The sequence below is a fragment of the Juglans microcarpa x Juglans regia genome, chromosome 4S (genome assembly GCF_004785595.1).
Source record: "Juglans microcarpa x Juglans regia isolate MS1-56 chromosome 4S, Jm3101_v1.0, whole genome shotgun sequence".
NCBI lineage: Eukaryota > Viridiplantae > Streptophyta > Magnoliopsida > Fagales > Juglandaceae > Juglans > Juglans microcarpa x Juglans regia.
Genome location: NC_054601.1, coordinates 21,069,559 through 21,093,008, shown reverse-complemented (window position 1 = coordinate 21,093,008; position 23,450 = coordinate 21,069,559). Strand labels below are relative to the sequence as shown.

At 36.3% G+C, this 23,450-nt stretch overlaps 3 protein-coding genes across 9 annotated transcripts; 1 reads left to right on the top strand and 2 right to left on the bottom strand.

The window, feature by feature from the left end:
* Positions 1-7: 7 nt before the first annotated feature.
* On the bottom strand, positions 8-3,074 carry LOC121262120 (protein FAR-RED IMPAIRED RESPONSE 1-like). The gene is made up of 3 exons (XM_041164535.1): positions 2,979-3,074; positions 1,027-1,149; positions 8-937 (listed from the first exon to the last, which is right to left on the bottom strand). Exons 1-3 carry the CDS (start codon positions 3,072-3,074, stop codon positions 8-10), a joined length of 1,149 nt encoding a protein of 382 aa, XP_041020469.1.
* Positions 3,075-8,482: 5,408 nt separating this feature from the next.
* Positions 8,483-13,015, top strand: LOC121262583 (probable methyltransferase PMT27). 2 transcript variants are annotated; one of them, XM_041165114.1, is made up of 9 exons: positions 8,483-9,400; positions 9,488-10,247; positions 10,676-10,825; positions 11,097-11,367; positions 11,630-11,740; positions 11,825-11,999; positions 12,147-12,419; positions 12,532-12,726; positions 12,799-13,015. In XM_041165114.1, the coding sequence occupies exons 1-9, from the start codon at positions 8,853-8,855 to the stop codon at positions 13,013-13,015; spliced, it is 2,700 nt and encodes an 899-aa protein (XP_041021048.1). In that variant the 5' UTR covers positions 8,483-8,852. The 2 variants fall into 2 exon arrangements, with proteins under 2 accessions (XP_041021048.1, XP_041021047.1); XM_041165113.1 differs by having other exon boundaries at positions 8,483-10,247.
* Positions 12,416-23,406, bottom strand: LOC121262584 (glutaredoxin-C3). 6 transcript variants are annotated; one of them, XR_005940135.1, is made up of 7 exons: positions 23,003-23,338; positions 15,515-15,727; positions 14,188-14,450; positions 13,910-14,071; positions 13,477-13,564; positions 12,846-13,275; positions 12,416-12,715 (listed from the first exon to the last, which is right to left on the bottom strand). XR_005940135.1 is itself a non-coding variant. In XM_041165117.1 (5 exons), the coding sequence occupies exons 2-5, from the start codon at positions 15,673-15,675 to the stop codon at positions 14,016-14,018; spliced, it is 390 nt and encodes a 129-aa protein (XP_041021051.1). In that variant the 5' UTR covers positions 15,676-15,727; positions 23,003-23,403; the 3' UTR covers positions 13,763-14,015. The 6 variants fall into 6 exon arrangements, 2 of the variants coding, with proteins under 2 accessions (XP_041021051.1, XP_041021050.1); XR_005940136.1 differs by having other exon boundaries at positions 12,846-12,936; XR_005940138.1 differs by having other exon boundaries at positions 12,846-13,564; positions 14,188-14,286; positions 14,377-14,450; positions 23,003-23,332.
* Positions 23,407-23,450: the final 44 nt, after the last annotated feature.

Below are 23,450 nucleotides of genomic sequence, written 5' to 3'. Positions count from 1 at the left end.
CTATTCGTCAAATACGTGGTGTCGAATGTGTCCACATCACCGAAATATTGATATGCTGCCTACTACGAGGGTTTGCCCAGAAGATATTTTTCAACCTCCCTTCATCATCTAAGTCCATCAGTACAAAGAACTCGAGATTTTTGTATTGCATCTTTAAAAAGTACTCTCGAAGCGCTCCAGCACCACCTTTTCCAAATCGCAAATGTCTTGCATTGTCTATATAATTACGACAATCTTTTTCGAGAAACGGGAGGTTCTCGAATCCGCCTACACCAACAACAAGACTGCCAAAGCTCTTATTCATTTTAATACCAGCCAAGTCATTTGTATCTATAACTCTTTTTACTATCTCGCTAACTTCTCTATTGCAACGAAAGAAGCGAGATTTCTGTGAACTGAAGCCATGATTATAGATATTATGACATGTTGTCAACCGCACCTTTCTCTCAACTTTTAAGGCATTAATTTTTGCCTTACATTCTGTCTTTCCTGTCGAACGTGGTTTAGCGACATTCAACGTTCTATTCCGGGCCTTCCCACCGCGGGCACAAGCAAGGGTGACATATCTAATAGACCCATCCTCGGCCTTTTCACTCCTTTTGGTCATCACCTCAAACCCGCATTTCTTACCATATTGCTTATAATAGCTCAATAACTCTTCAAAAGAATTAAATTCCATCCCCGATTTTGGCTCTTCAATTTTATCACCACCATCCATTTGGACACACTCAGGTGTCCCAGCACTACCATCATCCGTATCCCGTGATTCTGGTGTATCCTCTATACTCTCCTCATCAAGTCTAGAGGATGTATATGGTGATTCAGTTTCCTTACAATTGGGTGGATCCTCTGTACAAACTCTTGAGCTCGTTGCAGAGCTTGTAGTGATGAGAGGAATGAAAGGTCTCATCCCATACTGAAATTTGTAACCAGTATTCTACATAAATCACAAAAATTAAAGCAATTAATATAATTATGAAAAAGCATATTTAATAAAAAAAAATACTAACAAAGTTGCATCACCACCTGAATGTTGATTGTATATTGATTGCCATCTGAATATGGCATAAAGGTCAGTGACCACGCAGGCACTGGTCCATGCCAAACGTGCATGTAATTTGAAAGGTTTTGAGTCGTTGTTAGGATGTCCTGACATAAAAAATAATAATGATAAGTAGCAACCATGGGGGAATGATGTAATCAACCAATAAACATCAACTCAACACATTCCTATATTTCTTTAAAATAATATCACATACCATGCTTGGAGGAATTGAGGTAGATGGTGTTAGCTCAGCTGAGTGGTTTTTTCCTTTTTACATGCTAACAATCCCAAGGAAATTATACCTCTTGCAACAACAACAAGAAAATCACTAGATTAATTGTGATCATCCTTGGGAAAACAAAGGTTAGAGGCATGAGTGTAAGTAAATGATCCAAACAAATTAACAAAATAATTACATTAACAATTCGCCTGTGCAATGAATTAAATGTAATAGCAAAAGAAATAGATTTTTTTTTTTTAAACAATTGAAGAATGGACTCTATCATTTGAAAATTTATTACAAAGGTAACTATAAAATGATTTTGTTTGAACAACCTAGTCTCTAAACCCCAAAATCAGCTCACAAATTGTCTTTTTTCTACTTAATATGATGTATTCATGTAGTTAAACATGGAAATGTGCCTTTAATCCTGTGCAATGAATTAAATTTATTAGCAAAAGAAATAGATTTTTTTTAAAACAATTGAAGAATGGACTCTATCATTTGAGAATTTATTAAAAATTTAACTATGAAATGGTTTTATTTGAACAACCCAGTCTCTAAACCCCAAAATCAGATCAAGATTGCCTTTTTTCTAATTAATATGATGTTTTCTTGCTCTTAAAAGCCAAGGAAAATAAAATGCCAACCTCCTTGCTCTTAAAAGCCAAGGAAAACAAAATGGCAACCCTGTGGGAAGAAGCTCACAAAAACAACGTCTGTAGCATTACTAATTTCGTGGTTATACATGCTAAAAAACAACGGTTGCTTTAAAAATGAAATACTAACATCTATAAAATGCGAACCCTGTGGCAAAATTAATGGACATAACCAGTGCATTTTTTTTCCTACTTCCTATACTTTTTGGTCGACTTCTAGACGAACCATGTGGCTTTGGAGACTTCCTTTTTAACAACTAAAAATACTTATAGATGTTTCTAGCCACCAAAATGCCAACAAAAGCACCACATACGAACATGAAGACACGAACACAGCAAGCAGACGACGCGGGATGTCTTACCTGAAGCTAGCGACGGAGACACGAAGGCAAAGAACAGAGATGGAGGAGATCTCATAGCTGCTCACACGAAGATGAGGAGATCTACGGTTCTTCTAGACCCAAAAATCGACTGCCTCAGAGCTTTTCCATAGTTTTGCGTTTTTGCTGATTTTTTTTCTCAAATGTAAAACTTTTCAGTTGCTGGAGGAGATTCTATAGCTATTCACGTGAAGATGAAGAGATCTAGAGTTCTTCTCTCAAAATCGACTGCCTTAGATGAAGATACCCTGCTTTCGTTCTGCAAAAACAGTACCTTGCTTTTCCCTCCCTTTTCATTCAGTATTCGATTTCTTTTTTTTTTTTTTAATTAAATAAGTCAGCTGCCGGTTACTCAGCGGTTGCTACAGATGGTTGTCTGTAGCATTATTGTTGCTCAATAGAGAGAGTATCATGCTGGGTAGAGAAAATGAAAGGGGATTCAAGTCCCAGAGTTTTTTGCATCGGAGCAGCATCGCCGTAAAAGACAAAAAGTTAAACATTTCTGTCAAGATTAATTGTAGCGACAAAGGTTTGTCACAATAAATGTTCTTTTGTAGCTACTTATTTCTCGCAAGAAAGAAAGTGTCGCAAATGATTTTTAGCGACGACACTGGGACCACTTCAGAAAAATCCTGTCCAAAAGGGGGTGTATTAGTGATGTATGAGTAAGCTACCCAAGCAGTACTGGCCCAATTGAGGTTCATGTTCCCCGGAAGCCACGGCCTTGGCCAGTACCCAGAGGTGGTGATCCTCACAAGGCTGGCAACCATGGCCACGTAATTGGTGGCTAGCCATGGCTCCTTCGGATGTGTTTCTTTATTTTTTTTTTATCTTTTATTATTAGTTTTTTATCTTTAATTTGAAATTTATTCTTTTCTTTTATCTCCTTTTAGTACTTTCTCCATTTTAGCTTTTACATTTTTCGTTGGTATTGTTAATTCCTTTAGTTTAAGCCACTTAAATTATTGATCATTTTTTTCTAGTGTATGTTTAATTAGTACTACTTCTCTCAATAATTAGCAAAAAAGCTAATTAAATTTATAATTAGCTGCATTTATACATAATATTGATCATCTTAAAAAGATTGCACACAGGCCGTCTATCATTATATTGATTCTCAAATGGGAGCAGTCTGTCTCTCATGAGTCTCATTGAGATTAATTTATTGCGAACCGAATCTAATTACTAGAGGAATCATGTCATGCGCATGGAAATCATCATCTGAAATCAAGTTCAACAAGTGGAAGGGGAGATCTAACCTATGTTTACAAACATCAAAAGCATCTTTTATGCATGCATGGCTTCTGTCTATGGATGGAAGTAATTAGGAAAACACAAAAATTATACCCCAACTAGCTATATCAAGTTCCATATATACCAGCCCTTTTTCCATTACTCGGCTCCTACCCCGGCCACCCGATCGAGTACCTTCTTATACCCTCATCCAATATAATTGATCAGAAAAGTAAGCGATTCTGAAAGTTAAATGTTTAACCAAATTAGTATCTAACAGTACTCCTAGGACTTTTGGATCAATAGTTGGGTCTTTAACAATTAGTATCAGAGCAGAGATCACATCACGGGTTCAAATAGAAGATGCGACCTATATGTTGGATTAAAACGTCTTGATACTTTGTATGGGCATAGTATTAAGTCATTGAATACTGATAGATGAGTGAAGCCGCCAAAAGGGAAATAGCTACCACCGGGTTAGTGTCGGATGGAAAAACCATGGTCAAAGATAACTTTAGCTAGGTTGCTTTTACTGAATATTATTGTAGTTCAAAAGTCATGTTGATTTTCTTATCGTTTTAGTGACTACTAAAGATCTAAAGCAAATATGTTAATTGGTAGTCACAAAAGCAAAGAGTGGGAATGGACAACTTGATCATCAAAGGCGACTGATTACTAGATCATCATATTAATATTATATATGGAAGGCAATCAGCTCGATACATGATAGAAATGTCAATTTCATTGTAATTTGTAAACAACTTAGCTAAATGGGCTACATACATGAACATTCATATTACTAGTCGATGCTTTCCCAACATCATGTCCATCCTACCCCACAAGATATTCTATTTGTGATTCTCATTTAATCACTATGTTGATCATCCTTATTTAAAAAGAAGAAAAAAAGTGATTATATAAGCATAAAAAAAAAAAAGAAAAAAAAAATAATGTAGTGATGGTAACATGGTGGAGAAGTTCCATTGGAATTTTCATCATTTTGAAGCATGCCTAGCTTGATTGGACAAGCAAAGTAGAAATAACCACCCAAATATACTAAAGTCTCTCTTAACAAGGTGAAAGTGATGCACCGCCCAACATAGTAATATGGCAACATCACATGACTTTTCTCTCTTTTACATGCACTCCTTTGATTATTTTACTCGATGCTCGCCGCAATTATGCCACCATAAAGAAAAAGCCCTTTTCCTCTCGTTACTAGTTCCTAAATCCATAATTGTTCATCATAATTTGCTGTGGATGGTCTTAATTCTATACCCTCATATAGGATGTACGTACATTAACGTGGTTTGTTGAAACTACTATTGTCTGAAAAATGATGAAAACTTTAAGTTGGTTAATTGAGATTAATTAACCATAGATCTCGTACTAAGGTTCAGACCATAGAGAACAAAACTGATTAGAACTAATTAATCACCTCAGGATGGCCAATTGATCAACCAATTGAAAGAAATTAAAAAAAAGGGGGCAGGGGGGTTGGAATATTTTTATTGTCACAACAAGAAAAAAGAGCATTTGTGACCGATTATTTATGACGATAATAACTATTTGTAATGCAAACAGACTCATTTTGACAAAAAAATAATCATATTTGCAGAAAATAACTGTCTACAGATAAACAGTTTTTTTGTAGTGTGTGCCAATGATCTGTTGCACTCTTATTGGTGCAAAATAAACAATTAGGTGTAGTTTGTTGGATCACGAATTCATCAAGAAATGCCTTTGATGCTTAAGTTAGTTAAAAATTGGGGAATACAAAGAGACTGATCAATTTTGATCAACGGATCAAATGCCTCTTTTAATCATATATGATTTACGTCCGATCGCCTCAACAAGTAGCTAGTAAATTATATATAACAATAAGTTATATACATGTCATGTTATGTCCATGTGTGTAGGACATTTAATTTGCAGCCAATTATCACAATACAGTACTACCTAGCTAGCGAATGTCGACATATATAGTATCTAACGCATGATAGAACATTTCGTGTAGTTTGTCTTCTGGATGGGACCTTATGTTCCTCAAAGTTATTGAGTTTGAACTTTGAGCAACTTGGACTATATATGGTAATGGATGACATTTAGAAGTCTCTAGCAATAGATAAGATTCGGAAATCTAAAGTAGTGCAGGAAATCTAAACTTTCAGGGAATTGAAGGTGTTAATGCATGCATGCATGCCTTGAATCGATCATTAACCTAATCTAACTCCCAAAATGTTGGTTCTAAAGAGACATGCATTTCAAATGTCGTGCATGATGTAATTAAGTCGAGAGACCAAACTCTTATTCATGTATAACCTTTTCATGTAGTTTGAAACGTCTGGAAATCTATTAATTATTGCATGATATATTTATAATTCTCATGATTAACTACCAAATACCCTTTCACACACAAAAGGTTTAGGTCTCGTTTGGTTACGCAGTTCAGATGAGATGAGATGATATGTTTTGTTAAAAATTGAATAAAATATTATTATAACATAATTTTTTTAATATAATTTTTATTTTGAAATTTGAAAAAGTTGAATTGTTTATTATATTTTGTATAGGAGGTTTAAAAAATTATAATAATTATATGAAATGAGATAATTTTGTGTAAGCGGAATTTGTTGCCTTTTAGTAAATTATCTAGACTAGATCAGTAGGGACAAAAACAAGAGGTAAACAGAAACTTGCCCAAGCCCAAGTTTCAGTTTGCTGAGAGTACTTACCATATATGTGGACTATCAAGTTCAGAAGGTATTAGTGGGCCGTTGCATACACAAGCAAATCTTGGATTGGACTTGGCTTCGTTTAATGGTCTTGTTTTTATAATAAAAATAAATTTATAAATTAATATAAATTTATATAATACGTTAGATCTATTTTATAATAAAAATAATTTTATAATCTAATTTATCATATCAAATTACATTTATGAAATTCCTTTATAATAAAAGAATCTCTTTTTATTATGTATTAATTAAGTTCTTTAGATTGCCAAAAATACATATTACTCCGTTGTTGCAGGGTGATAGAAAAGAAGACGGAGAAGACAGAATTAGGGGTAGAGACTTTTGAAGACCACATTTTTATTTATTCTCAGTTGTTACTAAATACAAGACATACATCTCAATTTGTAAAAAAATTACATGAAGATTATGCGATAAAATAAATATCTTACTTATTATCAAAAAATAAATCAAGATAATATCAAATCATCTCTGATACTAAGTAATTACAATATAAAGTACACGACGTCACCCTTAATTATAGAATGATAAAAGATATTTACAGCCATGAATTATGTAATTTTCATGTAATCGCTTTGAAAAAAATAAATAAAGCATGAAATTTATATTAAAAAATTAATTTTTTAATAGTAGACCCTACTTTTTTTCAAAACAATTACGCAGCGGTTATGCACTTCATAATTGTATGTAAAATTACTGTCAGAGAATTATGATTCGTTGAAATTGCATATCATACACGTCGCGATCGACTCATATACATATTAGTTTTGTTATGTACAAACAAGTTTGCGTACTAATATACGTACTAATGTTGTTACCTTCATATTCTAAATTTAAATTAGTATTGTTTTCAATAAAATCTACTTTCTGACCAATCATATTAAATAAATGCGCATATTAATGTGCAGAATCGCTTGTCAGTTTATATACATGATAGAAAAGTCTCTCTCTAATTTTCTCCTATATGGCCCAAAATCTTATTTAATTTCTATATATAATGTATTTACTATGTCGGTGTGGTCCCTTAAAAATTAATTTCTTTGGCCCCAACAATTCTTTCAATTTGATGGGTAAATTCTAAAAAAACTTAAAATTAAAATTAAATTTATGAGAATAATAAACTTATTAATATTGACTCCAAAATTCTTGATTATACAATGTTAAGTTTCTTAATATATATGGAACTCAAAGTGAAATATGAGCTTATGAAAAAAATCACCAATTAGTTTTTATTGAGAGCAAAATCTCTAAAATATTATTATAAAATATTATTCCATGAATATTAAACTTAAGATTTATTTTTTTATTTTACAAAAATATTACATATTAGAAAAATTGGCCTCCCACGAAAATATGTCTAGTTCCGCCACTGTGAATGGCCGTAGAAGCCTTACACATCATGGGGTGTTCTACAATTTGGCCTTATTAATAGAAAAACTACATATTTCGTAAGAGAAATTCTCCGTAAAAATCTTACACAACATACTTTCACTTAATTAACATATGATTTTATTATGTTTATCCTTCTGTCATCAATATATCCCGTTTAGATAGTGAGATGAGATAAGATAATTTTAGATAAAAATTAAAAATTAAATAAAATATCATTAGATTATTATTTTTTAATATTATTATTATTTTGAGATTTGAAAAAGTTAAATTGTTTATTGAGTCAGGCTACTCTACTGCCTACTTGACCGATAGTTGCATTTTGCAACTTTTTTTTTTCATTTTTCTATTTAGATTTTTTTAATATATTTAAATATTTATAAAAAATAAAAAAATACATCAATACACTAAGGTGTCGTTTGGATTCGAAAATAAGTTGAAATGAGTTGGGATGAGTTGTGAATAGAAGTGGGATGAGTTGTGAATAGTAATGAGATTTATGAGTTAAAATTGATGAATAATAATGAATAGTAGTGAGATGAGTTGAGATGGGTTACGAATACAAACCGGACCTTAAAATCACTTCTTTAATCATTAAGGAAAAAAAATTAATTTTTTTTTCCCGAGCTGTCAAGTCGAGCAGTCATATTTGGTGGGCAAATTAGTTTTTTTCTTATTTATTATATTTTATATAAAAATCTAAAAAAATTATAATTGCGAGACGAGACGAAATAAAATCGTTTCTATATCCGAACTGAACTAAATCTCTATATAATTTCTCGAAACTGAACAAATTTCTCATACCGTGATTGGGGTTCTCGATCCGTCTCGTGACCTTGCTATTAATTCTAACATTCTTCATATCTAAAGCCCGATTAATCCTCGTCTTTCTTGCAATATCATAGCTAGTCTGCGGCCTTAAATCAGATAACAAATTTCCCTTCTCCTACTCCCATGGATCTTGAGATATTCCAAGTTAAGAATGCTTCTGTCTGATCTCCAAGTGATTCCACGTTCATCTTCCTCCTCCACAAACATAACCCAAATCCTCTCTCCCACCAAAACATTTTCCATTTTCATCATCATACTCGATCTACGAGCTCAAACCCTCTTATCCTCTCTCTCTCTGTCTCTCTCTCTCTCTCTCTCTCTAGCTAACAGATCAAGAACATGGCGTTGGGAAAGTCGCGAAATAGCAAGCGGTCTTCCTCATCATCTTCATCTTCATACGGATCCACAATAACAATGGTGGTGTTTCTAGGGCTGTGTGTTTTGGCGATATGGATGCTAACCTCCAACTCTGTAACTCCCCCACAAAATGCCAGTGACAATATTGCCACCAGTACTAGTACTCAAGAAGATGAATCCACCACCAGGTCCGATGTTAAAAAAGATTCTTCTGCTTTTGAAGACAATCCAGGTGATCTCCCTGATGACGCCATTAAGTCTGATGATCATCGTGAGGAATCTAAGGACGACATGAGTAAGTCTCAGCCAGAGGATCAGAAGTTGGATTCATTGCCAGGTGATTCGAAGGACCCGAACGTAGTCAATTATGCTGTCGATGGTGTAAATGAAAAACAAGAAAGTTCACAAGATTTACAGGAGAAAGAATCTTCTAAAGAGCAAGAAAAGCAAAAGGAAAATGAAAAGCAGATATCTGAAGAAAGCTCTTTCACTGAAAACCAATTAGAAGCCGTCGAAAGCCAGAAAATGGGTAAAGAAGAAACTGATCAAGGAAATCAAAAGGTTGACGAGAGCACTAACACTAAAACTCAGTCACAAGAATCAGAGAACCAAATGCCTAATGAAGATCAACAGCAACAACAATCTTTTGAAAGCCAGGAAAACAAAAATCCTTCGGAGCCTCAGAATCAAATACCAAGTGGAGATCAAGAACAACGTCTACAACAGCAGAAAAGTGAAGATGAAAGCTCCCAAGAATCTAAGAACGATGAAGGTCAAATACAAGAAAAACAGAAAGAAGACACTGAAAAAAAAGAAGAAAACCACGAGGTTCCACAGAAACAACAAACACAGCAAGAATTTCAAGATGAGACTAATGAGGTACCCAAAGAATCCCACGAAGTAGACGAGAATCAAGAATCTGAACAAAACAAAGGTGAAACTCAAGAAGTCCAACTACAAGAAGAGAACAGCTCCATCCAAGAAGCCAAAGAGGAGAAGACAGAAAGTAAGTCCGTAGATTTAAATGCAGGTGAGGCATTTCCAGGTGGGGGGAACACAGGGATTCCAAAAGAGTCGAAGGAGTCAAAGAAGTCGTGGTCGACTCAAGCAGCTCAATCTGAGAACGAAAAAGAAAGACGCAAGGACGAATCTAACGTCATTGGGAGCATCTACGGCTACACGTGGCATCTGTGTAACGTCACGGCTGGTACTGATTACATACCTTGTTTGGACAACGAGAAAGCATTGAAAAAATTACGCACGACCAAACACTTCGAGCACCGAGAAAGGCATTGCCCTGAGGAGGGACCTATGTGTCTGGTCCCACCACCAGAGTGGTACAAAACGCCCATCATGTGGCCCAAAAGCAGAGACAAGGTACGTGGTTAATTAGGTGTTCCAACCTCCATCTTTTTTTCCCATTTTTTAAGTAAGATTTTATAGATTCCAAAAGTCAAATACAAATAAAGAGCACCTAAGATCCCGATTATGAATTGTGTAACTGTTGTGTATTTTTTTAAAAAACTAATAAGATTTATTATTAAAAAAATTAATTTTTTTACATGGATTTCATACTTATTTAAAAAAAAAAAAAATGGACGACGCTTAGATACTCTATAACTATAAATATTATTTTTCAGATAAAAAAAGATGTAGGATGGTTGATTGTTGTGTTAAGAGTCAACAAAAAGGAAAACAAAAAAAGGAATGAAGAGTCAGTGCTGTAAAATTACATTCAATTCTACTCTCATGTCCTTTATTTTGGTTGGTTATAAGTGACTCAGTTTCACATTGCAATCCGGCAGATATGGTATCACAATGTGCCACATGCGAAGCTCGCAGAGGTGAAGGGACACCAAAACTGGGTGAAGGTGACGGGTGAGTTCTTGACATTCCCTGGTGGAGGGACCCAATTCATACATGGCGCGCTCCACTACATTGATTTTCTTCAACAGGTAGCTAAGCTGATCATGATCCAACGGACCATATTGTCAATTGAGTATCAAGTATTATAATGTGAAACTAGCTAGCTAGGATATATATAATACATGATATGTGTATATAACTGTCTCATTTACATGTTTTTAGCTTGGCGTATTATAAACCATATATGATGATCGCTTGAATTGTGCTTGTTTTCACTCGACTTCTTGATTTGTCGCTTTTTCCTTCTTTGTTATGTGTCCATGCCTCAGTCTCGGTCTTCATTTGGTGTGGCTGCTGCAGTCGATACCTAACATTGCATGGGGGAAGCACACTCGAGTGGTTTTGGATGTTGGCTGCGGGGTTGCTAGCTTTGGCGGTTATCTTTTTGAAAGAGATGTTCTTACCATGTCTTTTGCACCCAAAGATGAACACGAGGCTCAAGTTCAGTTTGCCCTGGAAAGGGGAATACCTGCAATATCTGCTGTCATGGGTTCCCAGCGGCTTCCGTTCCCAAGCAGGGTCTTTGATCTTGTGCATTGTGCACGCTGCAGAGTGCCTTGGCATGCAGAAGGTTCTGATCAGTACTTGCAATTGCAATTAATCTTCACAAGTCCGACCATGTTTTTACCTTGTTGCTCGTGGTTTGGGATATAGAGATCCTAAAGTTATTGATTGAATTCTAGGGATGGCCGGTCTAGAATAAAAGAGACATGATGATAAACACATGGAGTAGATCTAGCTTACAGTATTTATAATTGTCGGAGTGAATTTCTCGACAGATTAAATGGTTAAGAACTCCCTTGGTTTGCTAAGAATATCAAACTTTGGTGTAGGTGGCATGCTTCTTTTGGAGTTGAACCGAGTTCTAAGGCCAGGAGGTTATTTCGTCTGGTCGGCTACGCCCGTGTACCAGAAGCTCAAAGAAGATGTGGAAATCTGGAAAGGTAGGATACTGATCAAATTTTCTTTATCTATAGGCAGTTAAGGTAGAGTTCTACCTTACGCTGACATGTTATTCATTTATCTAGAAATGTCTTCACTTACGAACTCCATGTGTTGGGAGCTTGTCACCATCAAGAAGGATAAACTTAATTCAATTAGTGCTGCAATCTATCGCAAACCAAGCTCAAATAATTGCTATGACCAAAGAAAGCAGAAACGTCCACCAATGTGCAAAAATGATGATGATCCAAATGCTGCCTGGTACGATTCCAATGTCTGTAACAACTGACAATGACTTGGTTTTGACATGTTATATATATATATATATATATATATATATATATATATATCATGTGTTATTGTTATAATCACTTGGTTTGATTTATTTCTTTGATGGACCATTTCCAGGCATGTGCCTCTGCAGTCATGCATGCATCGAGTGCCTGTTGACGAGGCTGAGAGAGGAACCCAATGGCCAGAGGCTTGGCCTCGTCGATTGCAAACACCTCCTTACTGGTTAAATAGCTCCCAAATGGGTATATATGGGAAACCAGCCCCGCAAGACTTTGCAGCAGACCATGAACACTGGAAACAAGTGGTGAGCAAGTCATATGTGACTAGTTTGGGTATCACTTGGTCCAATGTGAGAAATGTCATGGACATGAGAGCTGTCTATGGAGGGTAATATTATTGATGTTTTTTCTAATTTTCAAATGTTTAATGCGTCCATGGATGTATATATCATGGCTCATCATACATCTAACTAGGTACTTATGGGATATTCCGCGTGCAGGTTTGCTGCTGCTCTGAAGGACCTTCGAGTATGGGTGTTGAACGTGGTGAACATAGACTCGCCAGATACGCTTCCCATAATCTATGAACGAGGCCTTTTTGGGATATACCATGACTGGTGTGAATCCTTCAGCACGTACCCACGCACTTATGACCTACTGCATGCGGATCATCTTTTCTCAAAGCTGAAAAAGAGGTAGAAACGTTTGAATTAGTGCATGCATTATTAATAATGTCGACTAAGCTGTGGTGTTTGTGCTTTAATCAGGTGCAAACTTGCTCCTGTAATGGTAGAGGTGGATAGAATAGTCAGACCTGGAGGCAAGTTGATTGTTCGTGATGAGTCGAGCACAATTGGGGAAGTTGAGAACTTGCTGAAATCTTTGCACTGGGAGGTTCATTTAACCTTCTCCAAGAACCAAGAAGGGATGCTCAGTGCCCAGAAAGGTAATTGGCGACCGGATACATATGTAGAGCCTTCCTAATCAGTAGTAACACAGCAGCATTTGACATTCTGAAAAGGCTGTCATCTCTTTGGAGTGTAATACATTTTGGTCTAATAAGGAAGGTTGTGATTTTGTTGAAGTTGTCTATTCCTGAAGCTGATGTTATAGTTTTGGACATTATCATGTCATGGAAAGCAATGTTTCTTGGTCACTACGAAAATGAAGAGAATATTTCCTTGTCCCGGTTCAAGGGCAATTAAAACCATATAGCAAGTCCTCATCCCTATCTCCTTAGTGTACTATGATAATCCACGTAGTAGATTCTAAGACCCACTTTCTCGTTCTAATCAAAGATACCATACAGCGGCCACACAATATTTTAATACAATATATAGTAAACCTAAATTAGCAGGTGGAGAAGGAATGGATCAAAAAAATTTAATTTGAAAATCCACAAACAGAACCGGATTGCACACATAATCCAATTTGAAGCTTATTACCTGAAGATGAGAGACATCTCTCTCCAACTGAGCAGAGAAGTTCTTCAATGGGATTAATGACAGGAGATGATTCATTCTTCTGTCAATCCTGTGAATTCAGACATTGATGAATACCTAAAGAATCTCTAGGTTCTAATCTGTCAAGTAAGCTAACCACTTCCCCGAATTTTTTGAATTTTTTAAAATCATTATGATAGATTCCATGTTTTTAGATTGAAAAACGTCTACAAGATCATCTGATGTTCAAGCGGAATTGCTATATGACACAGTACTGAATGGTACCAAATTATGCAAATCACTCTGCAGAATGAATAAAGGATGCAATTCTCAGACTCGCATACATGGCTTTATGATATTCACAACGCCAAATTTCAACATGCACTACTCCAGCACAGATAAACCCAGTGTCCAAAACTTGCTTTTTATCACATACCTAACAGACACTCTCACTGTAATATTTAGCTCATTTTGCAAAGATAAAGCTTTCCATCTCATAACCAGCAACATAGCATATGCTTCCATTTGAGCCCAGTGTCACATCAGCTCGTGCCGAGAACTTTCTGCAATTGACCACTCAAGACCGCAGCTCTGAGATCTGAATTACAAAACAACAGTTCAACAAAGAGAGAAAAATGGATTAGCATTTTGAGGCTACAAGAGAAGGAAAAACATTTTGGCTTTTTTGACAAAAATAAAGAGCTAAGAGGTAACCATCAGAGCCACCGATATGCTTCCCATTCACAAAAACTTGAGGGACAGTGCTTCGGCCAACCATATCCAGAATAACATTCTGAATTTGCCCGCCGTCATCTGCACACAAATTCATGATGATGGCCATTATAAAAACACTTGCACATCCAAAAATAGCAGGTAAGAAAAACGAATCCTGGTAATAGATACCTCGGAGATCAAGCTCAACAACAAAAGGTTGCTCATGTAGTTCACTGAATATGCGCTTGGCACGCAAGCAATACCTAGCAACAATGTAAAGCAAGAAAGTACTCCTTATTCCACGTCACTTGTTTCCACACACATACACACACGGGGGTGGGGGGGAGAGAGAGAGAGATAGCAAAGACAGACAGCTAGTATAAAAGATTTGGTTGCAATTCTGGAGACTGAAAAAGGAGTTATTAACTTTTATGTGTACAATTGCAAATCGAAGTGAGAAACTAATGACAGCATATTGATTTTAACATCCAAAGTTGTATTAAATCGTGGAACAGCTAATAGCAATAACTTGATTTTTTTTTATGTCATCAACAACATGGCTTCTACTTGAGCATCTTTTGTGTTTGTCCCTTACCATGGTCTTCCGAGTAGGATAAGTAATACGTCCATAGGGACAACGTCACACCAGACATCCTGCTTTAACTTCCCCAGCTCCAACATGGCAGCAAGGGCACCTTCTCACCCCATACTCAACATGGCAAGCAAAAGCACTTATATTTGAATTCAATTGTTTTCAAAGCGCTCAATGAACACCAGATGGTGCAAACCTAATTCCACTACCTGCTTATCCATAATTTTAATTTTTCACATATTTACATAAATTTAAGAGATAAAGCTGACAGTATATCACATCGCTAAAGACCTAAATACCAATTCCACAACTATTTATGCTTTGTTCTAGAAAGAATGCATGTACTCATAAGCATACTGCATGGACACAACCAAGAAAATCTTCAAGTTTTATGTAATAATACGTTTTGTTCACTGAAATTGGAACCCCCATGTCTCGGAATTCAAGAAATCTGCCTAAGATTCTCATCAATTTCACGAACTCTTACCATATGGAAAAAAATCACAACCAAATCCAATTTTAAAATAAAGCTGACCATTAAAAAATAAATTGTGTTCATATCTCATAATTCCAATGGTGGTAATAATGCCTCTTAAGACTTTTCAAGGATTTCAAAAACTTGGCTAATCATAGAAAATCTGGAGTATTAGAATTCAGAACAGCAACAAATCTACAACCTAGTTCCAACCATATAGTAATTGAAAAAATAGAAAAGAAAAGGTATTGATCACCTACGGGCAGTAGGATTTGGAGAAGATGGTGATCTTGTTGGAGTAGATGGCATTCTGTACAAAGGCAGAAGCAGAACTGGAGGCTTTGGCTTCCTTTGCTAGTTGCCCAATTAATAGCACCATGCTGAACATTGCAACTACAAGGCTCAATTGAACCCTGCCCATCTTCCTGGCTGATCTTCAGTCAACACCAGCGTCGTTTTCTGAGATTTCAAATCTGACAATATACATTATAGATATTTAGAGCTCACGAACTTTGACTATTCTTTTTGGAGTAGAGACCCAAATGTGGCTTGGGCCTTCCCTAGGTTGTTACATATCCGTTTTTACTCCATTCTAATTAGATTCACACTCTGATAGAGATCTAAGAATCTGATTGGAGTTTGAGCTTTCGATGTCAATAGGCCTCTGAAAAAGCTCCAACTTAGAGTCCAACTTTGAATTGAAAATTAATCTTTTAAAAAACTATACACATATTATATCTTTATACAAAATAGTTAATTATATAACTTAACAAATAGAGTTGATTAATATAAGTATTACAACAATTTATACTCTGTATAATATACAGCATATATATATGTGTATGTGTGTGATAAAAACCTCTATAAATATTACCAAATGCTTGTATTATAATATATACTTAAGTTAACCATATACTCATAGCATATACCAATAATATAAATATATACTTATATTATAAAATAACTTACCATATTAACATATATTCTAGATAGTTGTATCAATTGTATTCCTCTCGTGTACTTGAGTTGTACTTTTATACCTATCACGGTCAGTCGGTTCCACTCTAGTAAATTGTTCCCATACCACCGATTGATTGCTAGGTGTTTTTTTAGATTTCTTGGGTAAAGGTGGGATGGAACGGGTAGGGTGTTGTGTAAATGTGGATGAAGGGGTTGGAAGACTCACATGCTTCTCCACATCCACTGGAATGGAAGCGGAGTCACCACCAACCCCTTGGGTTGTACCAACATTACAACTCATAGAATCTTCTTCCATTTGTTATCGAGTATAAAGACCACCAAACACAGTATAATAAATAATCAAACATTGATAATCAAATATAACAAAATAAATAATCAAACACAATAACATAAATAATCAAACACTGATCTAATTGGCAAAGTGGGCAGACCACCACCATACATTATGGAAATAATAATTTAAAAAAAAAAAAAAGAACATACAAGTTGACAGCAGTTTTTAAGATAAAGTGGGCTGACTTAAAAATAGAAAGACCACAGTTTGAAAATTTAAAAAAATTATGTAAAAATACGCAGTTGGAAACTGAATATTCCAGCAGTCAGACATTTTTTTTTTTTTTTTTTTTTTTTTTTTTTTTTTTTTTTTTTAGGATTTGTGTGGTAGGTTCGAAAACCTGATTAAATAAGATTGTTGTAAGATGTGTTTTGGAATTTGTTGGAAGTTAATTTAGTTTTTGAACTAAAAACTCAGCAAATACTTGGATGAAAGTTTTTGTATTTTAATTAGAAAGTGCATGATGTTGTGTTGTTCAAGCAAGGTCTCTGTTAGTTCACTAGACTCTTACTTAATAATGCTGCAGTTTTGTTTTTATTTTTATTTTTTGGTATAATTGCATATTAATTTACTCAGTTTCCAATTAAACATTTAATGTTAAAGTTGCATGCTATTTAAAAGGTTATAAAGTTGGTTATAAAATATTAAGCAATTCCACATAATTATTAATGTTGATAATGGAAAATACAGCTCTTCCATTATAATTAGCTTGGTCAGTTCCAGAATCTGCCCAATATATCATTCATAATTATAATTATTAGAGTTTCTATACAAATTTTAAGGCCTAGAGTGAAAGAAGTTCAACACATGAGATGAATTCTGTTGTTTTTTTTAGTCTTGTATGTTAACGTATACAATTTAAGAGTTTATACAATTTAGGACTTCTCTATTAATATTACCTGTATAGATATATTACCATGTATATAGGCTAATATTAGGGATCAGTTAGATGTTTTCCCTGTGTATAGCATTTGACCTACTTTCCTTTGTATAGACGTTTTTGCATATTGCTAATAGACAAGAGGCTGAAGTCAGAGAGCAAGATTTCCAAGGTTCTCTCAGTATTTTCTTGAGTTCATAGTATTTTGACATTGTAGACATAATCAAATACTTAATGAACGTTAAAGGATATATATATATATATATATCTTCCGCTTTAGATGCTATATTTCATACAAAAATTATAAAGAATCTTAATTTAATTATCAAATCTAAGGTCAGCTAGATCTCAACTTGAAGATAAGGCACATTAATGACCCTCGGCTATGCTATCACATCAGGAAATATATATATATATATTAATATAAGATAGATTATATATGGGTAATTTTTATTTTTTCATATCATATTTGTAAAACCTAATATGATATTAGCAATCGTAATGCAACATTAATATCTCCTAAAATTAAGATGTAAAGTAACTGAAATCTTGTTATGTGACAATTAATTATTAGAGCACCCTAAGAGCGCTGGCATTGGCTTGGCCAAATGCCAGTGTAGCTATTAATTTAACTAATTCCTCCAGAATTTGAGCCACATTGGATTAGTTAAATGAAAGTTATCCACCATCATATGACCTACAGTAAATTCATTCCCCAAGTCATATATGAAGTGAACTGTAGCAAAGTCATTGTTTTTTTTATTATTTCCTCTTCGTTTCTTTCCCGCGGCTCGTGATTGTTCTCTCCCTCCCTTTGTGTTTTTTCCTCTCCAACTCCTCCCCGTTGCCATAAACAACTCCATCCAAGACTTTTAACGGCCCGTCACCAGCTCGTTCCTGTCAGCAACTCCTCCTTGGCACTGCTCACACCGAAGCCCCTTCTCAAGGTGAGTTTTCTCTTACTTAATGTTTCATTTTCTTGGGTGAGATTCTTTGTGTGAAATTTGGGTGAAACTTGGTTGAGTTTGATTGCAGTATTTGAGTTTGATCTCGTGTTGAAGTTAGTGGGTTGGTGGGAATTATCCACTCGGGTCGTGGTCCATGGCTGAAACAGATTAATGGGTATGTATTTTAAAAAAGCGGAAAGGTATCGGTATGATGATTCTCGTATAGGCTGAAGTAGGTTTCATTTTCTGTTGTTTTATTTCTCTTATGTCTCATATTCTTGGGTTTAAGGTGAAGAAGAAAAAGAAATGAAAACATGGATTAGCAACGACAGATTTTCTTATCACTTCTTACATAACAAGAAAATCCCAAAACAAAATTAAGTAGTTAAGGATGGGTAATGGAGTTCTCATCATTCAACATCATATTAACGCAAGGGGCTATAACTTTCAGAATTCCGGAATGTGAGGACGAAAGGTTTGTTAGTGATCCCTAAAGGTGCAAATGGCATCGGATGGAAAGGTTTTCTGAATTCCATTCGAAGCGTCACTGGGTCCAAAGCCGCTGCTCTAAAGCATGCAAACAGAGGGGAGTTCATTGATGGAAAGATAGTGGGAAGGCCTTCCTCGGTCAAAGGTGCCTTGTATGCCTTAGTGTTGAGGTCACAGGCGGCTAGTTCGGTTGAGAATAGCTCCACAGTGGAAGGAAAGGGTAAGACACTTGTAGGAGACAAAGGCTATTGAGTCAAATTGGGAGAAGTGGAGGGTAAGCACCACGTGGTGTAGGAATGGTTGCCTCGGTCGAGTGTTTGAGTGTGTGAGAAGTGGAGGGGGTCTTGCAGGTTGTTAAAGCTCAATTGACAGGAGTTATGGAGTATATGAGAAATCTTATGATTAATGTGGATAAGGGGTTGGACTTGGTCATGGGTTTGGGTGGTGGGTTGAAAACGAACATGGGGGGCGGGGGGTAGATCCTATGGGTTTGAAGTGTGCCGGCAAAGGGCACTTCGACACCATCACAGATAGGGTTGTCAGACGCCAGCATCACTATTCACGCTGGTTTGCCGTCTGACTGCCCTCAGTCACTAGTTGCAATTGGGGTTGGCACCTTTTTCCAGGGTTCACTGTCAATTGAAGATGGGGGTCCTTCTAGGGTTTTGAGTACTTTGGAAGAAGCGGACGAGCTTCCTTCAAAAGATGAAAATGGAGTAACAGAAGGTAGTGCTCCCCCTACCTGTTCTATGCCCCTACCTGTTCTATGCCTCCTGAGGGAGTAGTAGCGTTTAACCAAGTGGCACAGAAAGGGTCGTCAGCGGTTGGAGCACCTACAAGCAATGTTCTCATCGATGGAATGACGACACCTATGCCGGAAGTGAAGGAACCTCTAATGGTGACAACAATAATGGACAGTAACAATATAGCTGTTGAGGAGGTTCGGGATTTGAATGCAAGATATTGCAGGGAGGAAATTACAGGTTTATCGTTGGTGCCTTGTGAGGAGGAATGTCTAGGGTTGGGCGAGCAGTTGGGAAGTGTGTTTGGAGATAATGTTGTTCCCTTGGTTTCTCTTCCTCCGATAAACAACATAGCGGGTTCACCATCAATTGGGTTCTGCATAAGATTAACGAGATTTAGCATATTGTGGGGCTTTCATACGGAGGATGTAAAGACCAATTTAAAGCAATACTCACTACGATAGAGGCGGGCCACTCGCTTGAAACCAAATCAAGTTTTAAGAGAAGCAAGGAGTTAAAGCGTCTTTCTTGGGCAATCAACTACGACGCCAAGGGAGGTAGCTCAAGTCGAGAGGACGAAAGGGGGCCATTATGAAGACATTCTCGTAGAGGGAGTTTCGAGTGGAGTATTAGTCTTGGGGGTGGGGGGGTGTATTCTATTTCAATTTGAGCTTGATGTATTTTGAATAGATTTCTAATTTTCATGGGCTTTTTGGGTCATTTGGGGCAAGCTAGTATGGGCTAGGTGTTTTCTTGTATACATCCAGTGTACTTGGTTACTCCTATTGATATATATAATATTTTTACTTATCAAAAAATTAAGTAGTTAAGCCCCCTTACATTGGAATATTACAATGGTTTCTTGACCTTAAGCTCACAGCCATCACAGTCCATCTTGACCTTCAGCTCCACAGTTTGCAATTACTTCTTCTTCTTGTGTTTATGGCTACTGGCCATCAAATCAGACAAGTACTCCAAAGTTCCTCCAACTCCCATTTTCTGTTTTAAAATCCCTTTGAAGAAAAGCCTCTTAAATTTGAAAGATTAACTCGAGCTTGAATACAAGCTTCACGAGCTCGACAGGTCAAAGAGATAAAAGCCATAAAGTTTTTGAGAAACAAAAAAATAGATGGAAAAAGCTGCTGCTGTTTTCAAATAGCAACTGCTGTTTTCAAATCCCAGAAAGTTTTCAAATAGCAGCTGCTAGTTGAGCTTTGCTTATAGCAAGTGCTTATGGGTCTTGAACCTTCAAATATCAATTAGTTCAGTCTCAATAAGTGAGAAAACACCAGCAACAGATTTTATTCCTTTCAGCATGAACAAGCAACAGATTATAGATTTTGCCTTTCATTTTTTATTGGCTTAAGAACACTTCTTACTCTTACCTACAAAAACTGTCACATTGCACCCTCTGATTACCTTAACTGTCACATTGCAGCTTATAGCAGGTGTTTTTACAGCTTAAATGTCATTACTGTGTGGGCAGCAACTATTGCCTATGCTATTTTGCGGTCTTTTGTTATTTTGGGCTTTAAATATGGGTACTGCTGTTGTGGGCAGCATTATATGCAGCTGTAGGTGTGTGTAGCAAAACTAGACTAGGAAAAACTATGAGCTGCTGTTATATGTGGGCAGCAACATTTTGTGATAATTTGTATAAATTTTGGGCAGCAACTATATCCTTGCATGTTCTTTTTCTCTCTTTTAAAAGCTTGTGATTTGATTTGTAGTTGTCTTGAGCAGTCTACTTGTAGTTGTGATTTTATTTGATTTGAAAAGCCAGCGATTTAACCAGTTCCGTGTAGGGAAACTTCCGAGGGTGCGGTGCACAGGACCGGGGTTTACTCTGCAGGGGTGGGTCTGAAGGGAGCTGCCTTGGAGAGGTTCCCCAACATAAAAATAAAAAATAAAAAATAAAAAATTTGGGCAACAATAGTGGTAGTGCTGAAAGTATAGATTGTTGGATTGTGAACAATAGTGGTAGTGCTGAAATGATAGTATAGAATTCATCTCCCAGTTTCTGTTTTAGGTATGAGAAAACATGAGAATAGGTAGCCAACATGTATCTGTTTCATCGGGGATTTGCCAGTTTGGTTCAAGAAAATTCTCAATTTCTTCGAGTGGAAGTTAGGAAGGCTTTACTTCATGGCATGCCTTGTAAATCAAACATATCATATATTTATAGACAAATCATCAATCAATTATTCTTCTCAAATGCAACTAAATTCAGAAAAAAACATATGCAAATCTCCATGTATGATCTGAAGGCATGCTATTAACTTTGGAGAGAATAAACCTCAATCATTTCCTTTTGGAACAGGGAAACAACCTTAATCATGATCCTAGAAAAAGCAACCCAAGCATGCTCCTCGCAGGCTGTTTGTGAGTGGAATATCATTCTTTTCTTTTAGAAGTTTCATATTCTTCCTGAACTTTCTCAATCACCTTGAACTAATTATTCCTTGGAGGAGGGATCCCGAAAATGATCGAGGAGGTTTTCTTTGAGATATATGTGTAGCTGTTTTTGTTTGGACATTTTGGGCAACAACTATATGCTCATGTAAAAAAATAAAAATGATTGTTGGATATTGTTGGAGATTATCAAAATGAAAATATAAAAGTATTTAAAAAAATAAAAAATTGCACTAAAAATATAAATAAAAAATAATAATATGTTATTATTATAAAGAGTGCAATGGCTAATCCAATGTGAAGTTTAAGTTTTGAATAATTAGCTAAAAGCCAAAAAGTGACATACTAGCCAAATTTAACTTTTGAGATAGCTAATCCAATGCTAATGCTCTAAGATGGGGTTGTGGGAGCTGGACTGGTGACAGGAAAGTCGCAGCACAAGTCTTCTCAATGAAACATATGAAGAAGTTCTGGTGCACAAGTCTTATTTTCACATGGCTTGCTACTAGTTTATTTTCAACACCAACATTTCACCAAATTTAATAAACAACTAGGCTTTGGAAAGGGGGACCAACAGGAATATAGTATACAGATCAATAAAGTTAGAAAACAACAGACTCAAATTCAGAAAACAAATCTCACTAAATCTCTCCAGATGGGGCCTTCCTTCCAGTAATGGCACAAACAAGCAAGACTAAGATTCTCAAACACATGCAGTTACAGACATAGCACATCACCACAGCAGCGCATTGACAGTGATCCTTAGAAAATATAGTATACGGACCAATTATAAAAAACAAAGGAGAAATTTGTCAATGGCCTTTTGGCCCAATGGCACCACCGATAGTCCTTAATCTCCTCATACATAATGTTTTCTCACAATCCATTTCAAGTCGGCTCACTCAGTCATGAAATTTGAGAATAAAACAGACCCAAATCGAAATAAAATGCAGAGAACAAACCTTGGTTTCTTGACGTCGATGACGGAGCGAAAAAGTAATGAAGACGACGGCCACGAGGAAACAGAGCTTCGGTCGGCAGAGAAAGAGTGACAGGAGGCTAGGGTTTCGGTACGAGAGCGAGAGAGAGAAGTCAACGACGGAGAGAAAGTGATGAGACGATGGCCAACGAGGAATCAGAGCTTCGATCGGCACTCGGCAGAGAAAGGGAGCTAGGGTCTCGGCACGAGAGAGAGAGAGCGAGAGAGTGAGACGGGGGAGATGGGGATTTTAACCCTTTTGACACTGCGGGTCTGTTATTGAAAAAACCCGATGAACAGACCTTGCGAAAGTGGTAGGTATGGCAGTTATTCAAAGGGGAAGGAGGTGATGGGGTTCGACGTTGTTGGAAAGACCATGAATCCAGTGACAGTGGACTGGGCTGAAACTGGGCCTAATATGGAGATGCCGG